General features: G+C 43.3%; 2 protein-coding genes across 3 annotated transcripts in view; one reads left to right on the top strand and one right to left on the bottom strand.

Annotated features, from left to right (window-relative positions):
• The window catches only part of Dock2 (dedicator of cytokinesis 2), a 410,327-nt gene that overhangs the window by 94,093 nt on the left and 297,295 nt on the right, over positions 1 to 18,939 (bottom strand). Inside the window, exons 28-29 of the mRNA XM_003473329.5 lie at positions 3,105 to 3,203; positions 442 to 536 (exon numbers count right to left, since the gene is read on the bottom strand). Coding sequence (XP_003473377.3) covers positions 442 to 536; positions 3,105 to 3,203 — 194 coding nt within the window. The remainder of the gene's footprint in view (positions 1 to 441; positions 537 to 3,104; positions 3,204 to 18,939) is intronic.
• Positions 5,213 to 18,939, top strand: part of Insyn2b (inhibitory synaptic factor family member 2B) — a 110,369-nt gene continuing 96,642 nt past the window's right edge. The window contains exon 1 of one of the 2 annotated variants that reach the window (XM_063230759.1): positions 5,213 to 5,412. The gene's annotated coding sequence lies outside the window, so the exon portion shown is untranslated. Of the gene's footprint in view, positions 5,432 to 18,939 lie in introns of both variants that reach the window. The other variant, XM_013156198.3, reaches the window with a different exon arrangement.

Raw genomic sequence — 18,939 nt, 5'->3', positions numbered from 1 at the left:
CCTAAATCTTGCTCTTAGAAAAATCACATTAGCATATTAAAAGCTCTGAGAAGTTCCGTAGCACAGAAGCCTGTTCAAAGCTGTTTAATTCAATACTTTCTAAAGTTACTTTCCCATATGTCAGAGGATATATTTTATTATTTTAATAAATTTTAAAATACTATGCTGTTAAAATTGCTTTCCTACTTTTTTCTGTCTCGAAGTCTAGGCTTCACAGATAAAACGTGATGCTGTGACTAGGATTTGAAGAAGCAGAAGGTTGGAAGGCCATTTTGAGCAGCTTTAAGAGTGGTGAGGTCTTCTTTGGGTTTGAATGCAGAAAGAAAGGATCTGTGAATACCTTAATTTCTTCTCATGAGGGTACCTTATCTCTCCTGGAGATCCCTACAATGAGGGGGACACATGGGTGTGGTGGCTTTTTGGAAGCAGGTGGCAGCTCACCTGTTCTGAACCATACTCATGGCCATCCAGTCTCCAGGGTACACATTTTTCCCAATGAGGTCCTTGAACATGATGAAGGTCTCCATCAAGAAGTCCTGGAACAGTAACACACAAACCTACTTGTCATCCTGTTCTACAGGAACGGACAGTGAGCACCCAGATCTTGTTGGCTCTCTAGATTTGTTTGTACTGGGTTTTAGAGGGACAGAAAGGGAAGGGGCACAGCTTTTCATTAAGCAATTCAGTGCAACTCATTGCAGTGGGCTGTAAAGGGAAGCTTTAAAGTTAGTTACTGGGAGACTGCTTCACAAATAAGTGGAATGAGAAGACTATCTGCAAATGAAGCACTATTTATTCTGTCTCTGAGAAAAAAGAAGCCAATGTATTCATTGATGTGGCAATTTTATAATCATTTTCCCAAATATGTATTTAAGAAGGAAATAATCTACACTATATGAAAGCATCTCAGGTCATTGAGCAAGCAAACTATTATTTAAATGAACATCTAATTAGCAGTGCTGTAAACAGAGCTAATTCTCCTGTCACACTCATGCACATGAGCAGTGTGAAGGAAACATAGTGACAAAGACTCTGCCTTTCCTTTGAAGCCGTCCAAAGTGGGCTTTAACACACTCTATCAGATTTTGCAGTGGGTCAAACTTGATCTCCATCTTTGCAGAAAATCAATTCAGGACAAAATGGATAGCAAAGCCCAGAATCACCAGCTCTCTTACGGTGGAGATAATATGGTCATACAACCTTGATGCTTTAGGTAAAGCCTAAAATCCAGGTGGGGCCTTCTCAGAATTCCTAAGCAGTGATTTGCAAATCATTTTAACTGCAGGGTTCTTTGTTCAACAGAAATCTCACCTGACACCCAATGTATGAAAAAGACAATAGTACATCAGCACTGGCTGGTGTGTGTGTGTGTGTGTGTGTGTGTGTGTGTGTGTGTGTGTGTCTGTGTCTATGGTAGAAGATAGTGAGGCTAAGAAGAACATAATTTGAAAATTACTGCTTTATGCTAAAATACAAACTTCTGGAAATGATATTGGTTCCTTTTAAGGAATCTTTGCTTCCAGGGAAAATTATCTCAATGGTCTAAGTCCAGCTTCCACCTCAGGAGAATGGGGGTAACATCTGTCTCGAGGGGCTACCACGTAGATTAAGTGCTTGTTGTCTATTAGATATTTAACACAGGGCCTGGAGCTTTGCAAATGCTCATCAGTGCTGGGTGAAGATGGGGGCGGGTCTTATTAACTACCTTTGATATCACTTGGGAAAGTTTGGGTCTCGCTACAGGCACAGCCCCTTGTCATGTGGATGAAAAAGCTTTAGTCCCATAGATGGTGAGCGTGGCTTCTCAATGAGAAGGTACAGCATGGTGCAAAGGTAAGAACCAACATTCATCTCCAGCCTGGGCCACACATTAGTGATGGTCCTTTGAGCAATCAGATTGTAGACTTTAAAAATGTGAGTCCTAACTCCTGTGTCATACTGTTAAAGGCTGATACGAAAATGTGTACGTTTAATAAACAAGAATCCCCTTTCTATCTCCCTGGTGAAGAAACTTTTCTTTCTATAAAACATAAATAAATTTGGTATCCATTTCCATGTTGCAGGGCACAGAAATGTGAGGGAAAAGGTTACTTGATTTCCTTCTATTTTTTTAAATTTATTTTTTGCATATGCAGGAAAAGGGTCCAATCCTGCTCTAACGGGGACAGTGTCTTGCTGATGAGCAGATGAAGTATAGGGTGGTGGCTGCCTAATGGTTCCCTGTGATGGGCCACTCTCAGGTTGTCGACTGCTGGAGTCTTTCATGGCTTTAAGGAGTACTAAGAGTGAGCTCCCCATAGCAAGACTTCTGAGTTGGGCAGCATTAAGGTGACAGTGACAAAGGTAAGCACACTGAGAACAAAGAGTGCTCTGCTATTCCCCCAGGACAGTGATAGCTGGTCTGGTCTGAATGTTGATAAAGTCATCTGCTGCAGAGGTATGGGCCAAGCCCACATGATGCAGGCAGAGAGTCCTGCAAATAAGTCCCGAGAGGTGATAGGAGAGTACTGAGTGGCCAATTTCCTCTCTGTACTTGTTATCATAAGGCAACACTATACTAGCTTTCTGTCACTGAGCCCTTGCTGTGTTCTCATGTAACTTCTTCACTTTGACATCAATAATATTATTCCCATTTTATAGACAAGAAACTGAGGATCAAGGTTAGCTCATCTGTATTCACTAACCGGTGTCAAATCCAGGATGGCAATCTAAGGCCATGTGATACCAATGCTCTTGTTAAGTCCCAAAGTATCTGTGATTCATCAATAAATATTTGTGAAAGCATATCTTGTTTACATGGTGGATTGCCAGGTCTTAGTTCTGACATTGATTGAAGACATGCTCCAGAATGTAGAGACAGGGACCAGACATGCCTGTTATAACATGTCTGTTTACAACACATACTGTGTGTGGAGAGGCTCTCTTGTTGTGAAACTCATACAAGCCAAAAGTATTAGGGCTAGAGATTTAGTTCAGCAGCATAAGCACCTGCCTGGCAAGTGCAAGGTCCTGAGTTCGATTCCCAGTACCAAAAACAACACAAAAGTATGACATGTTACCCTCCTCTTCCCTACCCTATCATCCCCAGCATCCTGCAGACTCACCACAAGGTCCGCGCTGGTCTGGAAGGTCTCAATGTAGAAGGAATAGTGTTGGTCACCCATCTGGTCTAAAATGGCTGTCATACATGCCACAAAGTGACTCTGCAAGAAATAAAGAAAAACACCATGAAATAGTGGGAAAAGAACCATGGAACTGATCTTCTCTACTTCTTTGACTTCAAACTGGAAAGAACCCAGCCATTCCAGATAACGCGGATAGGGCCATCTAGTGATGGAGAATCTCTCCTTACCAGATCAGTATGTAAAACTTCCCCATGAGAAATTGTCTCTGTATCACTTAATTTACCAAAAAAGCACTCACTGAAGAATTAAGGGACTAGGATTACAACCAGAGTTTCAATTGCAAAAAATAAGATGTGATCTATTATCTTTTCTGCTGCTCGTATACTGGGAAAATAGCACTGTATGAGTGTCAGGAAATCCAGCTATGTCAAGGTCCTGGAAGAAATTTCATTTTCTGATACATAATGTGGTATATGTAAATCCCAACTATCTCACCTGTAATGTGAGACAACCATCCATCAAACTGTCCATATCTTCCCCAGAGATTGCCACAAGGATCAAATTCCCCTATAGAGCATTGGAGTACCTTAAGATCTCTGCAGAAAGACTGGTTACTGGATTGCCCTGTGTCAGCCAGTGACAGAGCCCAGCACTCACGGGGATCCACACATGTGAGCCTACTGAGGATTTAAGAAATGAGAAGGGACGGTGCTGCTCTTTGTGAGTTTATCATCTAACTGGGAAAACATGTTTAGTGTCTATGGTCTGTGAAACACACCAAAGGGCTGAAAGATCCAGACAAGAGAGAATTTATGTGGAGATCTGGCGACAAAGTGAGTCTGGAAGGATCCCTAGAGAGGAAGGCTAAGCACCACACCCTTTCAGGCAGCAGAATGCACAGTCAACCGCTTATGCTTTGTGCCTTCCAGATGATACAGTGTGTTTTTAGGTATGTTTTCTGCTCAGGCTAGCACCTAAAGCAGCATGAAGAGAGGTCTATTCTGGAACTTGTAAGGGAAACAATGGTCACTGATCCAAAAGGGATGAGAAGCCACTCTGGACTTCCTCCTGCAAGAGGGCTGAAATCTTGGCAAGAAGGTCCACCCAGGATAGACTTGCAAAGATTGGCCTAATGCAAGGGTCTCCAGGAGACACCACTGGTAAAGTTAATCTTGGGAGTATTATGTTTAAACAACAAAACAATGGGTTTGGTTTAACAAACGGCTGCCTTTATAAAATGTTCTCCTTTATTTAAAAAAAAAACTATTAATACACAGATATTTGCATATATCCACCAGATTACAGGTTTAAACAATTTTGTATCCATGTGGAAAAGTATCCTGGTGACCCCAGAAAGCCCCTTCTGCATTCCTCCCCCGGGAAGCCTTTTGGGTAATTGAATGCTTCTCAAACTCTTATTCTCCAAAGTAGCTCCCAAAGATATAGATGCAGTTTTTTTCCAGGTTGTTTCAATTAGAAAGTTAGGGATGGTATTCGAGACTAGCTATGTAGATTGTGGGACCTGGAAGAAAATGAAAGTGTAGGGCCTTTGTTTCAAACACTTGAGAATTTCCCAACAGTCATATGGTGTTTTAAAGCAAGGGACATATACACAGGAAACTGGCCCCGCTAGCCCATGACTTCCACACTTGCACAGCATAAACTGTTTAGAAAGAACGCAAGCCTGGCAAAGCACAGAGCTGGAACTCTCCTGAGCACTGGCCTAGGACCCTTCTTGGGTTTTACCCCCTTGATGGCCCACTGTAAAATCTTCTCTGCTCAGGCCTCCAGGGGGTGGTAGTGAGTTTGTAAAATTATTCACCCCTTTCAAACCAGACTGAAACATTCCCATGGCAGCTAACCAAACCAGGTCTCACTTAACTCACAAAACGAACTTCTGTTTATCCTCTGGCCAGGATGAATGAAAGAAAGAAAGAAATCCTAAAGTTTGAAGGATGTAGAGGTGTAGCAGTGTGTGTGAGTGTGTCAGTGTGTGTCTGTGTTTACACGCACTCAGGCCTGTGTTTCCTCTGTTCCCTCCATCGCTCCCTTCTCCCTCCCTTAAAGAATTCAGCCTGTGGCCACTAGAGGTCTTTTCTTTTCACATGGTAGCTGCTGTGCAGTTTGTTCGGCTTTTTATTTATTCCTACGTGAGCAGACCCACTACACTTCTTGCATATAAACAGTGAAAATTACAATATAAAGGAGTTTTTCCCCTTCTTTTGGAGTTATTCCGTCGCTGCTCAAAGCCAGGCTCGTTGTGCAAGGACGGGGACAGCCTCTGCAGGTAATTGCACTGCTTCAAGGTAAGAGATGTGGGAAGCGTTTATTTTTCTGTGATCGATGATCTTCTCAGAGAAAATGCTGTCGTCTCTTGGATAATAGTTTACTTTTAAAGCTTTGGCTTGCATGAGCTCTAGAATTATGAGTGTAAATGGGTGTGTGTGGTGGTGTGTGGGGAAATCCACCATTGTCAGAACTGCAGGCTGCCCCAAATGCATAGATAGGGATTGCTTGTTATTTCCAATGGCTTGATTTGAATTTGAAGGGGTAAAAACAGCAAATGCAAACCTTAGAGCTCAAGTTGCCAGGAATTATCTCTAAAAGGGTTCATCCTCCAAAGCCCTGTTTAGGAAAACTTCTATGCTTAGATTTAAAAGAAAAAAAAAAAGGAGAGAAAGAAAAAGGAAAGGAGGGGGATTCTTGTCCCCATTAGAGTGACCATTTTGTGAAAGAAAACATTATCCTTTTATTAGGAGTTGGGCAGTGTGTTAGAGTTTGTCAATCAACCAAAATTACTTTTACTAGCTTGTTAATTTCTTTGTTCTAACTACCACATAGAAAAACCCAGCCGGGTGCCTCTCAGGATTTGTAGTGCAGTGTGACTGAAGTTTGGATAAGTTACCTGCATTTGGCTGTTAATAAAAAATGGCAATGTTTTACCTCCAGCTGGGAGCATCCTGTTTTTCTACTATAGTGTTTAGTCTACTTTAGTATCAGATCCTTCAGAAATCACACAGATGTGACCAACTGGTACCTAAAATGGAGCGAGACACGGTGGCACCTTCGTGTTCAGAAAATGCTCTTCTCCGTCATTTGAATTAAAAAAACACTTTGTCATACAATGACAGAATGATGGAAGAACACACGTCCCTGACATACCGTTCTTTTCCAATGATATCCTCCAAATGGCAAGTGCACCTGGCCCCTCTCCCTTTTTCACGAGTTTGAGACCATACTTTCACAACCACCATGTCTTACTTTTTTAGAAGGAATTGGGGATGGGTGGGGGTTGTAATCAGACTGCATTTGTCTTAGCAATCAAAACAACCCTCACATTGACACTGTTCAAACTTTATCACTTAGGAGCCCAAACTCTAGCTTCACCAGTAATCTGAAAAAGCCTGAATACTGTGTGGGGGACTAAGGGATAGGGGATCCCTTGTAGTTCAGACTAGTAAGAATCCCCTCTTCCTATCCCTGGTGCAAACCCCTGTAATCGACATATATTTACTATCAAGGCATGAGGCAGCCACTCATCCATACCCAAGCAGTCAGTATGCCAGGTGCCTGGATAGGAAATTGCTTCTTAAAACAGAACACCAGTGGGACTTGCATATTAAATTCTAGCAAGATACTGAATCCTGGACTCTGGCGTAAACCAGGCAGAATCACCTCATTCCTATCAGGGTGGTTTAAAATGTGGCTAATGAATCACAGCATGAGGAGACACAGTTTGAAACTAGGTCAAATGTGTAAAAATAAGTGCAATCAGCATAGGCACTTGGCTGATGAGGGGCTACTTAACGCAATGAGTGGCAGGGCTTATTTGCTATATAGAACTCTCTTCAGGGATCCAAGATGATCAATTGTTTTAATTAATTCAGCCCATCAGCACACAGCCAGATCCTGCACACTTGGGAGAGAGGTGAAACTCCAAGGGAAAGCAGTCAGGGTCTCCTCACTGTGTGAGGGCCAGAAAGAAGGGGAGGGGAGAGAAGCAGGCGGGGAGAGAGAAAGAAACAGTATTGTGTGAGCAAAATTAATTAGCTGGGATACTAGATGATTTTAATCTGGAAGTGGCCTCCTCAAAACACTGCATTCTCTTCTTTGCATTAAAAAATCATCATCACCACATTGATAATGCCAATAGTTTTGGTACATAATACTCAAGTTAAATGTATCTATTTACAACCTCTAATGCAAATACACCTACACACACCACACACACACACACACACACACACACACACACACACTCACTCACTCACTCACGAGTCCTGCAGTGCTTAGTAAGGCAAGAAAGAGGCTCTCAGTTTTTTCTGCCTTGGAGAAGAAACAAAATAGGGGAGAGGGTTTGGTCGCTGCAGAGGCACCCCCCTCTCACCTGGGGTTATTGGGAATGATGAGAAAGCAGAGGAAGAAAAACAGCCAACTTCGGGAGCTTGATACCTAAATGCCAACATTACTATGCGTACCAGCTGATGACACGTTGCTATAGTAACTTCAAGTAATGTGCACGACCAAAATAAAATAAAATAAAATATAGAAAGTGCCAAGGAGAGGAGATGAAGGAAAGTTTGTGTGCCGAGGAGGCTCACGGGGAGATGGAAAGTTCTTCTGTGAGCCATCCTTTGGAAACTAAGCGTGGCCAAATGACACTCTCGGGTTGCTGCACTGTTCACCCTCATGTCTGCCATGTAGTTATGTAACAGATTTTATTCAGGGTTGAAACTAGTGCTATCTGTGTGGTGGATTCAGGACCGGAGGTGGGAGGCTACGGTGTCAGGAAAAACAAGGACTCTAAAACCCATTCATCTCAGAGCTTTGTCAGACAGCTCAAAGTTGCAATTTGGAACCAGTTTTAGGGGCAGCTAAAGTGCCAGTTCTCTCACAGCAGCTACTAAGTTCTGGGTACTATGCTGAGTGCCAGGGGGACAGCAGTGGGCAGGTAAGATGGAGAAGGTCGTGTTCTGAAGAGCTTATGACTGGTTCTGCCAAGGTGTGGAGCACAGGAGCGGAGGCCTAAGAGACAGGCAACCCATGTTCAACCCTCAGTTCTGCCTTTTATTAGCCTCGTTACGTTGAGCAGAGTCTTGTACCTCAATTGTCCCATCTATCAAAGAGGACAAAAATATTCCTTACATCATACGGAATAGAGCATTAAATTAACTTGTGTAAAGACTTTAGAATAAAGAAAGTCTTCAATAAATACCAGCTACTATTATTATTAGTCTTGATCCTGACTGTGGTCCTGGGAAACTGTGCAGAATAGCTAGTTAAAATTCCTGACCTGACCAGAGGAAATGATTCTGTCTACTTGTGACTGTGGCCACATCAAGTGCTCCCAATCACAACATGGAAGACCTATGTGCCCTTGACGCTGAGCAAGCTTTGGCTAACAGCATGCCTCGGGTCCAGCTGCTTAGTAAATCGAATGTGTGCTCTTGGAGCAGAGCATACTAGGAGATTTCTTTTATATGGGGACACTTGCTGGCAGGTAGAAAATATAACTACAGTGCCCAGATAACTCAAAAGCACAAAATACAACTGTCTTCATGGAAAACTCAGTCCCCCAGCTATTTGTTTTTAGGTGGTACCTGTCTCTGTATGCTGTGACGTTCTTTGGCTACCCAGGGGATACTGCTGTGTACCAGAGTAAATCAAGTCACTTTTCTTCTTGGGGATGCAGCTCAATGGGCACAAATCCAGGAGGTTTGTGTGATCTGTTCCATGTCAAAGGCACAATATCACAAGAAACCAGAGAGGTGTTTCTTGGATGCATTCTGACATGTCCCATCTGTAAAAGCAGGGGCTCTAGGAGGGTTAGCTTTGTGCATCCCTGCCTGACAACGTGGACATTAATGATGCATCAATTCCAGAGCAGACCAGGGTCAGAACCATAGTAATGGTGTCTCCTCGGAGATCTCTGCTTGCTGGCAAGGAGCAGGTGGGGAGACGTGACGAAGCTGCTTTGAATGCCGGCTGGAAGAGAAGTCCGGATTCGTTACACACTCTTCCTTTGAAACTAACACCTCTGATCCTGGCTGGAGCCTGTGCTCCTGGTTTGGCAGTGTAAGATCAGTTTAAATCTTCTAAAGGACACAATGGGGTATTTAATCACAAGGAGGAGGAGGAAGGCAAACAAGTCCCATTCATTCTTTCCTTGTGCCCAAGACTGTACCTCCATCCTTTCCCTGGATCTTCTCATCAGTTCCATGAGGTCAGTTTCATGGTCCTTTTACAGATGAAAGTGGGGAGCATGAAGGCTAACACAGGCTTAGTATGTAACAGTAGAGGAGCTTAAATCTGGGCAATTCTGTGTCCAAAACCTATGCTATCTGCATCTATCACATGCACACTATCAGATCCACCTGGCAGAGATTTTTATCCATTTATTCATTGCTGTATTTTCAGGGTCTAGAATTGGACTTTCATATTTAATGGGCTCAATAAATATTCGATGAGAGGTTGAATTTATTATAGTACTCCCCATATCTACAAGACTGTTACAAAGACCCCTGTGCACGAACTCTGATGAGCTAAGGTCATGTGTTGACCACCTTCACCTTAGGAGAGGCCAGGAATCCAAGCATTTTTTTCTGAATGAGACCACCAACCAAGAGTAAGACCTGCATCATCTCACTGAATGCTCTAACCAGCAGGGTTTTAGTAATCCAACATATTATTCTTCCTCACATTCCCTAATAAGACAAATATTTTTTAGGCATTTACTGTGTGCCAGACTTTTTTGGGGCATCCTAGGGATACATCTGTGTCAAGGTTAACAAAGGCTTTGATCTTAAAAATTTCACATCCTGATAGGGCAGGGCCATAGAGAGGGCACACACTTTAAATAAGTGAGCACATAAGTAAAATAATTTCAGACAGTGATTTGTACTAATAATGAAATATGATAAAGCAGTGGGTAGAGATGGAATGGGAAGGGACATGGTTTAGGTAGAGTCATGGTGGCCTCTTTGAGCACTGAACACCTGGATGATGAGAATTAGTCATACAAAAGTCTGGAAGAATGTCCAGATGCAAAGACCCCCAAAGTGAAGATGTACTGGGGTTTCTGAGGAGTTGCTTGGCTGGAAGAGAGAAATGAAGGAAAGTGAGACATAAGATGAGGTCAGACCAGACGGGTAGGGACAAGATCCCTTGAGCCCAAGAGTAGAGTTTGGATTTTTTTCTAAGGGCAAAGGAAGCCATCATGTGGGTTTTAAAGATCACTCTGGCTGCTGTGTACTGCAAAAGCCCCGCGTTAAAGAAATAGTTTCTGTGTCCACACATTAGCCTGTGCCAAGGAACTCCGCCTGAGTGGTTCCTAGGGTCATAGGTTCATGAAATGTGCAAATGATGTTTTCAACGTTGGCTCTTTCTCATTCCTGGTGGTGTCATCCATTCCTTGGCATGTGCTGCTTGCTAAATGAGTATTTTTCTGGCTTCTCCTTCTACTGGGGTGGATGTAAATTCTAGTTTTACATTGATTTCTTTTGTCCAAATTCACTGGGCTCAGCTCAGCTCCCTGGTGTCTACAGCTGAATGAATAGTAGCCTGTTCTTGGCTGCTTGTAATCATTTGAGTTTGAGGGACCTGCTTAAGAAGCCCAGCTTGCTAAGAAAAAGGGTTACCCTGCAAGACCCCCAAATTTTTAACTGAATTTTTTTTCTGTTTCTAACTCAATTCATGGTGGGTGAAGGGAGTCACAATTCTGACTGCAAAATGAACAGTTTTTGAAACAAGGATTTATTCTCAATGTATACACTCATGATGGACTTTAAAGCTTTATACTGAACGTCTCAGGAAAGGCTGCACAAGACAGTCTGCTTTAAGTCTGGGACAATATGATTTGGTCCTCAGCTCAAACTCCCAGGAGCACTGCCATGGTATGGAGCTGTGGATGCCCAGCCTCCGGAGCTCCTCAAATTCTTCGGAAAAAAGGTGTCACCAAAGGATTTAAGTCTGAAGCAGGAGGAACTATGAGCCAAGAAATAATAATTACAACAGCTACTTTTAAGGGCTGTGTGTCAGATATTGTGCTAAGTTCTTTTACCTCTATCTATAAGGAGTTTTTATAGTTTATAGGATCATAGCAAGGGAAGAAATGAACTGGAGGAAAAAAAGCTAATAGCAGACATTTACGTGTCAGGCACCACTAAGAAGTATGAGGATGGTCATAAAAGCCAACGGTTATTGAGTACTTATGATGGACCAAGCCTTGCATGTGCTTTATTTCTTTTCATCTTTCCAACATTTGCTAGATGTTGCAAGTATCATTTTTACTTCACAGATGAAACCAAGAAGTAGAGAGGTTATATAATTTTCCTAGATCCAAAATGCGTTTGTTTCTTTAGAGAGAAAAAATACTGTTGTTTTATAAATATCACAAAATCTTATTATAATTAAAATTAATACCTCAAAGTATAGTACAGTGAAAGTATGTAATATTTCATTTCAGCATCCCTCCCACTTCCAAACAAAACTTGAAATTTTGCAAACTTTATTGTAGGCATTTTTCATGCATCTGCAGAGATGATGTGAAGAAGGGAGGAATGGATGGATAGATAAATGCACAGATGCATGGACAGAGGATATACAGATGGAGAGATGTATGGATGGACATTTGCATGGATGGACTGATGGATGGACATGTGGATGCAGGCAGTCAGATGATATAGGTAGATATGGGTGATGATAGATACAGAACCAACCATTTAAATGACAATGCTCTATAGCCAATGAACCTCTTGTAATTTTAAATTCAGATAAAGATATTCTATCTTCTTCAGTGTTTATGGATCCTGATGCAAGGAATGATTCTGTGTGGGGCACCAGTGTCCCATACTAGGAAATATATCTGGTTTCCTACCAAAGTAGCTGTTCTAGAAGGCACAGGACACATCCTATGTCCTGGGATCAAATCCCAGCTTTATTTGACGTGCTCTGAAACTATGGAGATGCAATTTTATCTCTGAACCTCAGTTTCCCCTTGCAAACAGAGATAAGAATGCTGCCTCTGTAGTAAGACTGTAGGGAGGAGGAAGTCAGAAGGCATGTGCAGAGGGTCCTCTACAGAACCTGGCACTTATCAGTCTTAAAAAGACTTCTTGCAGTGTTCAACCTCAGCTTTCTTCCTCATTCCCCAGGAGTAGTTTTCTGATCAGGTGCCACAGGAAGAGTTTACTTTTGGTTCACTGGTGGAGGATGATTTAAGGCTCCCTGAGGACATGGGGAGCTGCATTGCGGATAAGGAATTATACAGTTTCTCTTTCCCCTTTTTGCTTGGCAAAGCCTCTGTTGTTAAAGAGGTGGAGGGGCAGGTAAACAGACACATTCACAGATGCAGTCAGGCTAAAGGGGTTTCAGGAGGTTAAGAAGACTCGGTGGATAAGAGGGTTTCTTCAACTTCCCATGAACAATGAGTGAAACATCAGAAAAAGTCTCCTTTATCTTATTTTAAACCCTACACTCAATGTACTAGCCAGGCTTCTCTTAGCTTCTCCTTCACCTTCCAAAATAAGTATAGATGTCCCTACTGCAGGGGACCTCGTGTTCACAGCACACAGAGTCACCAAGGTCTGCTGCCAGATCACTGACCTGAGTGCAGAGGTGGCCCCAGTGAAAACTTGCTCCACTCTGCCATGCTTATCTGAAACAAGGTTACACTGATGGCAGGATTCCTAACTCAGATTTGGGAAAGGTTTTCCCCTTCCTACACAATTCTTCATTCTCAATTAAGCAATTAACTAACAAAGTACCTATTGTGCATAAGTAATTATGCCATGCATGATCGCTGTCCATATCCTGCCATTCTCAGATTAACAGGGGGACTACATCTATTTATAAGTCATCTATCTATATCTATGGATCTATCAAATCTGTATCTATCATCTAACTATGTATCATCTACCTCTAATCTATGTATCATCTATCTAGTTTATCTCTGTCACCTATGTGTATCTATTTATCTATCTATCTGATCTCTTACTGTGATTCTCAAGGGCAATTTGGTTACTGAAGCACACCTAACAGTCTAGGAGGAAATGGAGGTGGTTATTCCTAGCATGTAAAGGCTAGGAAGGCTGGTTAAACATCTTACAATATATAGGACATCTCACACAACAAAGGATGACTTACCCCAAAATGTTACTATAGCATCAAAATTGAGAAATTCCTGTCTATGAAGAAAAAGATGTATTATGGTGCTAAAAATAAGGTAAAATGAATGTTATAGATAATGTTCACTCTATGCCTTTAAAAAATGAAGACCATCTTTGTGGTTAGAGATGTTCAGAGAATGTTTCAAATGTTTCAAAGATTTGGGGAACTGTAAAAATGAAAGATGGAGAATGGGAAAGGACATCTTAGACCTATAATAGAAAATATATTTCATTTTATACTTTGATTAATTTAATTGATTGGTGGTGACTAGATAGAGAGTCTTGTCAGGAATGATTCTCAAGCCAAGTCTTAGCTCAGCAGGAAAGACTGTGATGATCGATTAGTGATGTCTGCCAGAGGTAAGGGAGGGGAGTGATTGTACATATGCTGAGAAACTGCTGTCCCACTTTCTGATGTTAGAACAGGATGAGGATGGAAGCAGAGGTGGAAATGAGTACAGTGTTTTGGTATAGGAGAATTTCATGAGGTTGATGTTGAGAGATACATGGAAGGCCCAGCTGTGGCAAGGCCTTGAATGCCAGGCTTAGAGCTTTGAAGTTCTATCTGTAGGTAATGGGATGCCACATAGGTATCTGCCTACTGTGTTGCCTTTAGGCTTGCTCTGCTGACATGGTCTTGAAAACTAAAGAAAGTTACTCAAAGTCCTTGCTCTTTATTTCTATAAAGGGAGTACTGTTTCATCTATTAACAGTAAAAATTGGCAGAATCATCATGATCTGGCTTTTATGAAGCTGATCCCAATGATAAAATAATCCTATGAAGCTGTATTCAGAGATAACTGCTTGAAAAGCTGACTCCAAGGGTTCACGTTAATGAGATCCTGTAAAGCTCCTTTGGATAGAACATTCCTTCTGATGTCCTGTGTGTGTGTGTGTGGACACTTAAGAAACAGAGTGGAAGAAGGGCACATACAGCTGACCCCATGGCCAGGGCACTGCTCTGCTAGCTGATCTGTGCTTCCTGCCAGGCCAAGGCTCCCTGGTTCCTTTTCTGGCAGCTTCCTCCCTGCTCTGAGAATGATTCTTCATTGACTCATTGCTTTGTGATTTTCCCCCTTTTCCTCTGCTTATCTCTCCACTCTTAAATTCCAATTTGTCCCACTTCCTGTCCTCTGAACGGGGAGCAGCCCCTTCGGATCACCATCCCCTACAGTCCGCGTTAGATGCTTGCAGAGTCCCTGGCACTGTCATCAATAAAGGTGACACTGCAGCTTGGCAGGACTGCAGGTCCTCCCCACTGGCCCCACCCTTCCCTCTCTTGGAGAGAAAATCTCCCAGGCCACAGAGTCCCTCCTGCACCGAGCTCCCATCCCAGTGCTCTGATCCACACTCAATTAAAGAAAAATCAAGTGACACGATGAAAAATGCCATCTAGACAGCTGGCCTGGTGGTGCCTAAGTATTAGATCAACTTACTAAAGCCCCACATCTGATAATTTCATCTGGAAAAGAAAAAAGATGTCACAGTTGTCTGGACTGATTTGTTCCTTAAATCCCCCATGCCTCTTTCACCCTGGCAGGCCTGGAGTAACCCTGGCAAAAGTCTAATCAAATTTAAGCTCAGAGTAAAGCGTTGATGGGGAGGGTACGCCCTGGAAGTCATCACTATGGGCCAGCACCTGGCAGCACAGGTGGCAAAGCCATCATCCAGAGAGGTTAGACAACCTCTGCAGAGTCACACAGCCTCTGAAAGTGACAATGCTGAGACTAGTATCCAGCTGTATGGCTGCAACGTGACAATAACATACCAACCTCCATTACTTCTCAAAAAATGCTTCTCTGACTCTCTGAGTTCCCACAAACAAAACGACTCTTCCTCCTCAACCTCAAATTAGCCAGGGGGTTTGTCCAGGTAACCAGAATAAATGGTATCCAACTAATAACTAAAGCTGATGTCTGAGGTAAATATTCTATATCTTCTTCAACCCCTGGATTTCCAAGTTTATAGCAAAACAAGCCATTGAACACTAATTTCATTTCCCAAAAGAAAAAATATTGAATAGGTGTCTTTATCAACACCATTCATCCTCCTTTGATATATTACATTCTGTGCCCGGCATACAGATCTGCTTGAGAACATCAAGTTAAAAACCAGACAATTGATCACTCATTCACTCTGTGTGATGACAACCACCTGAACATGCATTTAAGTGGCTTCAGGAGAGGAATGCGGTGGGCTATGGGAAGCTTTACTCACATCACTTGATCCAAAGAGCCTCAGAGGGCTGACATAGCACACAGGGGCTTTGGCCAGTTCAGTGTTTTTAACATATTTGAATCTGTTGTTGACATTTAAAAACCAGAGGGATTGCCTGAGTTTCTGGATATTCGATTTCTCTTGGACACTTTGAAGAGCTGTCAACTCCAGGCTACATCCCCTCCTGTGACACCAGCAGTTGCTTTCTAAAGGGCCCGAGAGGGCCCACACCCCACAGAGGCCAAGGCCTGGCTTCAACAATAGCCTCTGGGACTTCTCCAGTTTTCAAGCTGGAAGTCCAGCGTCTCAGGAAAGCACCTTGTCCCAGGTCAATCCCTGATGCTCCTTGCCTGGCCCCACTGGGCACTGCATGTGTGACCCTTTCCCCCCAACCTTCTCATACCCCTTTGTTGGTCTTGAATGATGCGCAAGGCCATCCTCCATCAGCATCCTGCTTCTCCCTGCCTCAGCATCTGACTATTCTATACTTCCTGTCAGTCCCCCGGCATGTGCATGTCCAAGGATGCTCTCTCTGGCAACAGAAGTCCAGTTCACTTTCTCCTCCAGGAAGCCTCTCCTGATCTCACCTCTCTTCAGTCCCAGGCAGAACAGCACAGCCCCTATCCCTCACACTCTAGCCACACTCAATTCTTCCTTCCTTTATTGCACTTAGTTCCACTAATACAACATCAAGCGAGCAGACTCTGGGCGTGACTTCCCTTACTTGGAGTGTTAGAACTATAATAACCCTGAACAATGTGAAACCCGCACAAATCAAGTTGAAGACTCAGCTTCTGCAGTTAGGAGCTTCGCCCGTGATTCATCAAAAAATAAAAACTACCCTATAGCTATCTGCACTACACATTCCCAAGTGTAAGAATGTTGGGGTCCTGTCAACACTGCTCCCAGCTCTTCTCTTCCTCTGGGTGGTTCCTAAAGCACAGATTCACGTCTGTGCCATGAGCCCTGCAGATGGACTGGAGCAGGCACTTTCCAGTCCTGTGTCTCCATGCCTGGCACACACCAAGTGCTCAGTGACAGCTTCCCAGGGGAGTGAATGAATGAGCAGTTGAACTCTCTTCAAAAGACTGAGAGAATTATCTCCTTTGCTGTGATTTTAAAGGAAAAAAAAATCCTCTTAGTTGTCCTAGTATCCAAAGGGCCCTGGAAGCTTATCTTGTTGCCCTGAGTCATAATTTGGAACATCAATCTTTGATTGGGGTCAGGTTGACATTATTTTGCTCATTTCTCATAATATCACAGTGTTGACCATGTTAGGGTCTTTTCTGATAAATAAGGAGAGTTTCAGGAAAGTTTTTCTCTCCTCGAAACCTCGGACCCATGCAGCTTCCTTCTGGACATTCTCTCCGGGCAGGCTCCCCATGAGTGGCTCACTGTCAACATTGTCCTTCTCTTTGACCTCTCTTCCTTCTGGCAGTGTCCTTCTGGGAGCCACCCACTTACCAAAGACAGCGACCTGGCCACAGTGCTAGATTCCGCTCTCTCTCATCTCACAACCACGTTGCCCAAACTTTCACACTCAGAACTTTATCTTGCATCCTTCTCCATTCTTTTGCATGGATTGACACTATTGCCGCCTTCATTATCTGGATTCTTAGTCCCCAAGTGTATCCCACTCGGCCCTCTCTAATCTGTTCTCCACCTTGCAGAGTGTTATCTTTGTATAAGGCAAAAGAGAGTAAATCTCATTTTACCTTAAAACTTTAAATGGCTCCCACTTTCTGTTAGAATAAAAGAGAAAAGCTCTTAACACAGCTCTTAACACACAGTGCAAATCCCTGTAACACACAGCCCAGTGGTGGCACACCTATGGCACGCGTGCTGCAGCAGGGCTCCTCAGTCGGCACGCCAGCTGAGTCACCTCAGCAGCTGAGCGTCGGATAACAGTTGTTTTTCCTAAACTAAATCTTCAGTACTCAGGTTTATTTGCTGTGTTACCACTTTGTGATAAAGCAGTGGCTTTTGGGTTGGGGTTCAGGCACTCAGATTCTGAGAGATTTGCCATCACTGATAGCCCCTCTCTTCAGTTTTGTTTCTTCCTATGCCATCAGAATACACAGAGCTTGTCCCAATAGCAAACAACTTCAGATCGCACTCTGATCGCCTCTAGCATTTTGTCCCTGCTTTTCCCTTCACCCAAAGCGCTGTTCAGCAGCCTGTTTCAGTCTCTCTACTCCTTCCACAACTTTCTGAACAATTCTCCTGAATGCCTCTACTTAACTTCAAGTCTTACCCTGGAAATGACTTCAAGGAAGGTTCTGGGATTCTTTCTACCCCTAGTTTAGATTGGGAGCCTCCTCTGAGCTCTCCTGTCCCTGGACTTAGCACTGTCATGGCACTGAGGACAAGTTTTGGGAACTCTGCTCACATGTCTATAATCAGTATTTGCATGCTGTGTGCAGGACCAGCGGATGGGCCTCTAGCACGTGACCAGCACACAGTAGGGCTTCAGCCCATGTGAAATGATACAAAAGGGAATCAAACTTGACTCTATAAACAAGTTCATGGTCCAGAAGGAAAACTAAGTCGGGAGTCTCAATATTCAACACAGAGTAAGTAAGGGTAATGAATGACGAAGATTCAGCTTTGTTTGCACACTTGCTATAAGCCAGATATGTTCCAAATAATGTATACATATAACATCTTTTTTGAGGGTGAGGTAATGGAGATTAAAGCCACATTTCCAATACTTCTACCTTTTTTTTAGCCTGAGTTCCCTAGAATAGGCTCAAATTTGCACTAATTCAGTCCCAGCCTCCCAGAGTGCTGGGGTTACAAGTGTGCACCACCACCCCCAGCTACATTATTCCTTTCAGTCCTTGCAATGACACTGGCAAGTGGATGCTATTATTACCTTCCTTTAATAAATAGGGAAACTTTGGCCCAGAGAGGTGAGGTAGCTCCTCCAAGTGTCCTCTTGTCTAATCCATGGCACTTGTGAGATTTGAAGAACAGCTTTGCTTGTTCTGACCACTCGTAGGATTGCCTCTGCAAGATAAAGCCCACCTGAACTACCACCCTTTCAAGGCAGGAGAGATGCTGGTTGCCATTCCCAGCAGAAAAGCTGCCCAGAGGGCTGCCAGCTCCCCTTGGGTCACTTGTCGGACACAGTTCGCTGCGTTTTGCTGCCCTTTCTTAGGCCTCTCCCTCACATAGACATTTTACTTGCAAATACATCCTGCAGATGATGCCAGGCTTCTCAATGACGAGCCCAAGCAACAGAGGAAAAAATAAGTTTCTGCTTGGGAGCAGAGTAACTTTCTGAAAAATGTGATATGGCCGAGAGCCTGGGTATATCACACCAGTAGCCTTCTGCTCCTGGCTAACGAGTGGCTGAGTTTACCAGGTCTGAGTTTACCAGAGAAAGAAGACACGGTGTCATTTCGCTAGGTTTCCTTTGCCAAATGGAC

The sequence above is a fragment of the Cavia porcellus genome, unplaced genomic scaffold (genome assembly GCF_034190915.1).
Source record: "Cavia porcellus strain 051 isolate PalLab524CR breed Dunkin Hartley unplaced genomic scaffold, mCavPor4.1 scaffold_19, whole genome shotgun sequence".
NCBI lineage: Eukaryota > Metazoa > Chordata > Mammalia > Rodentia > Caviidae > Cavia > Cavia porcellus.
This window is presented reverse-complemented; position numbering and strand designations above follow the sequence as displayed.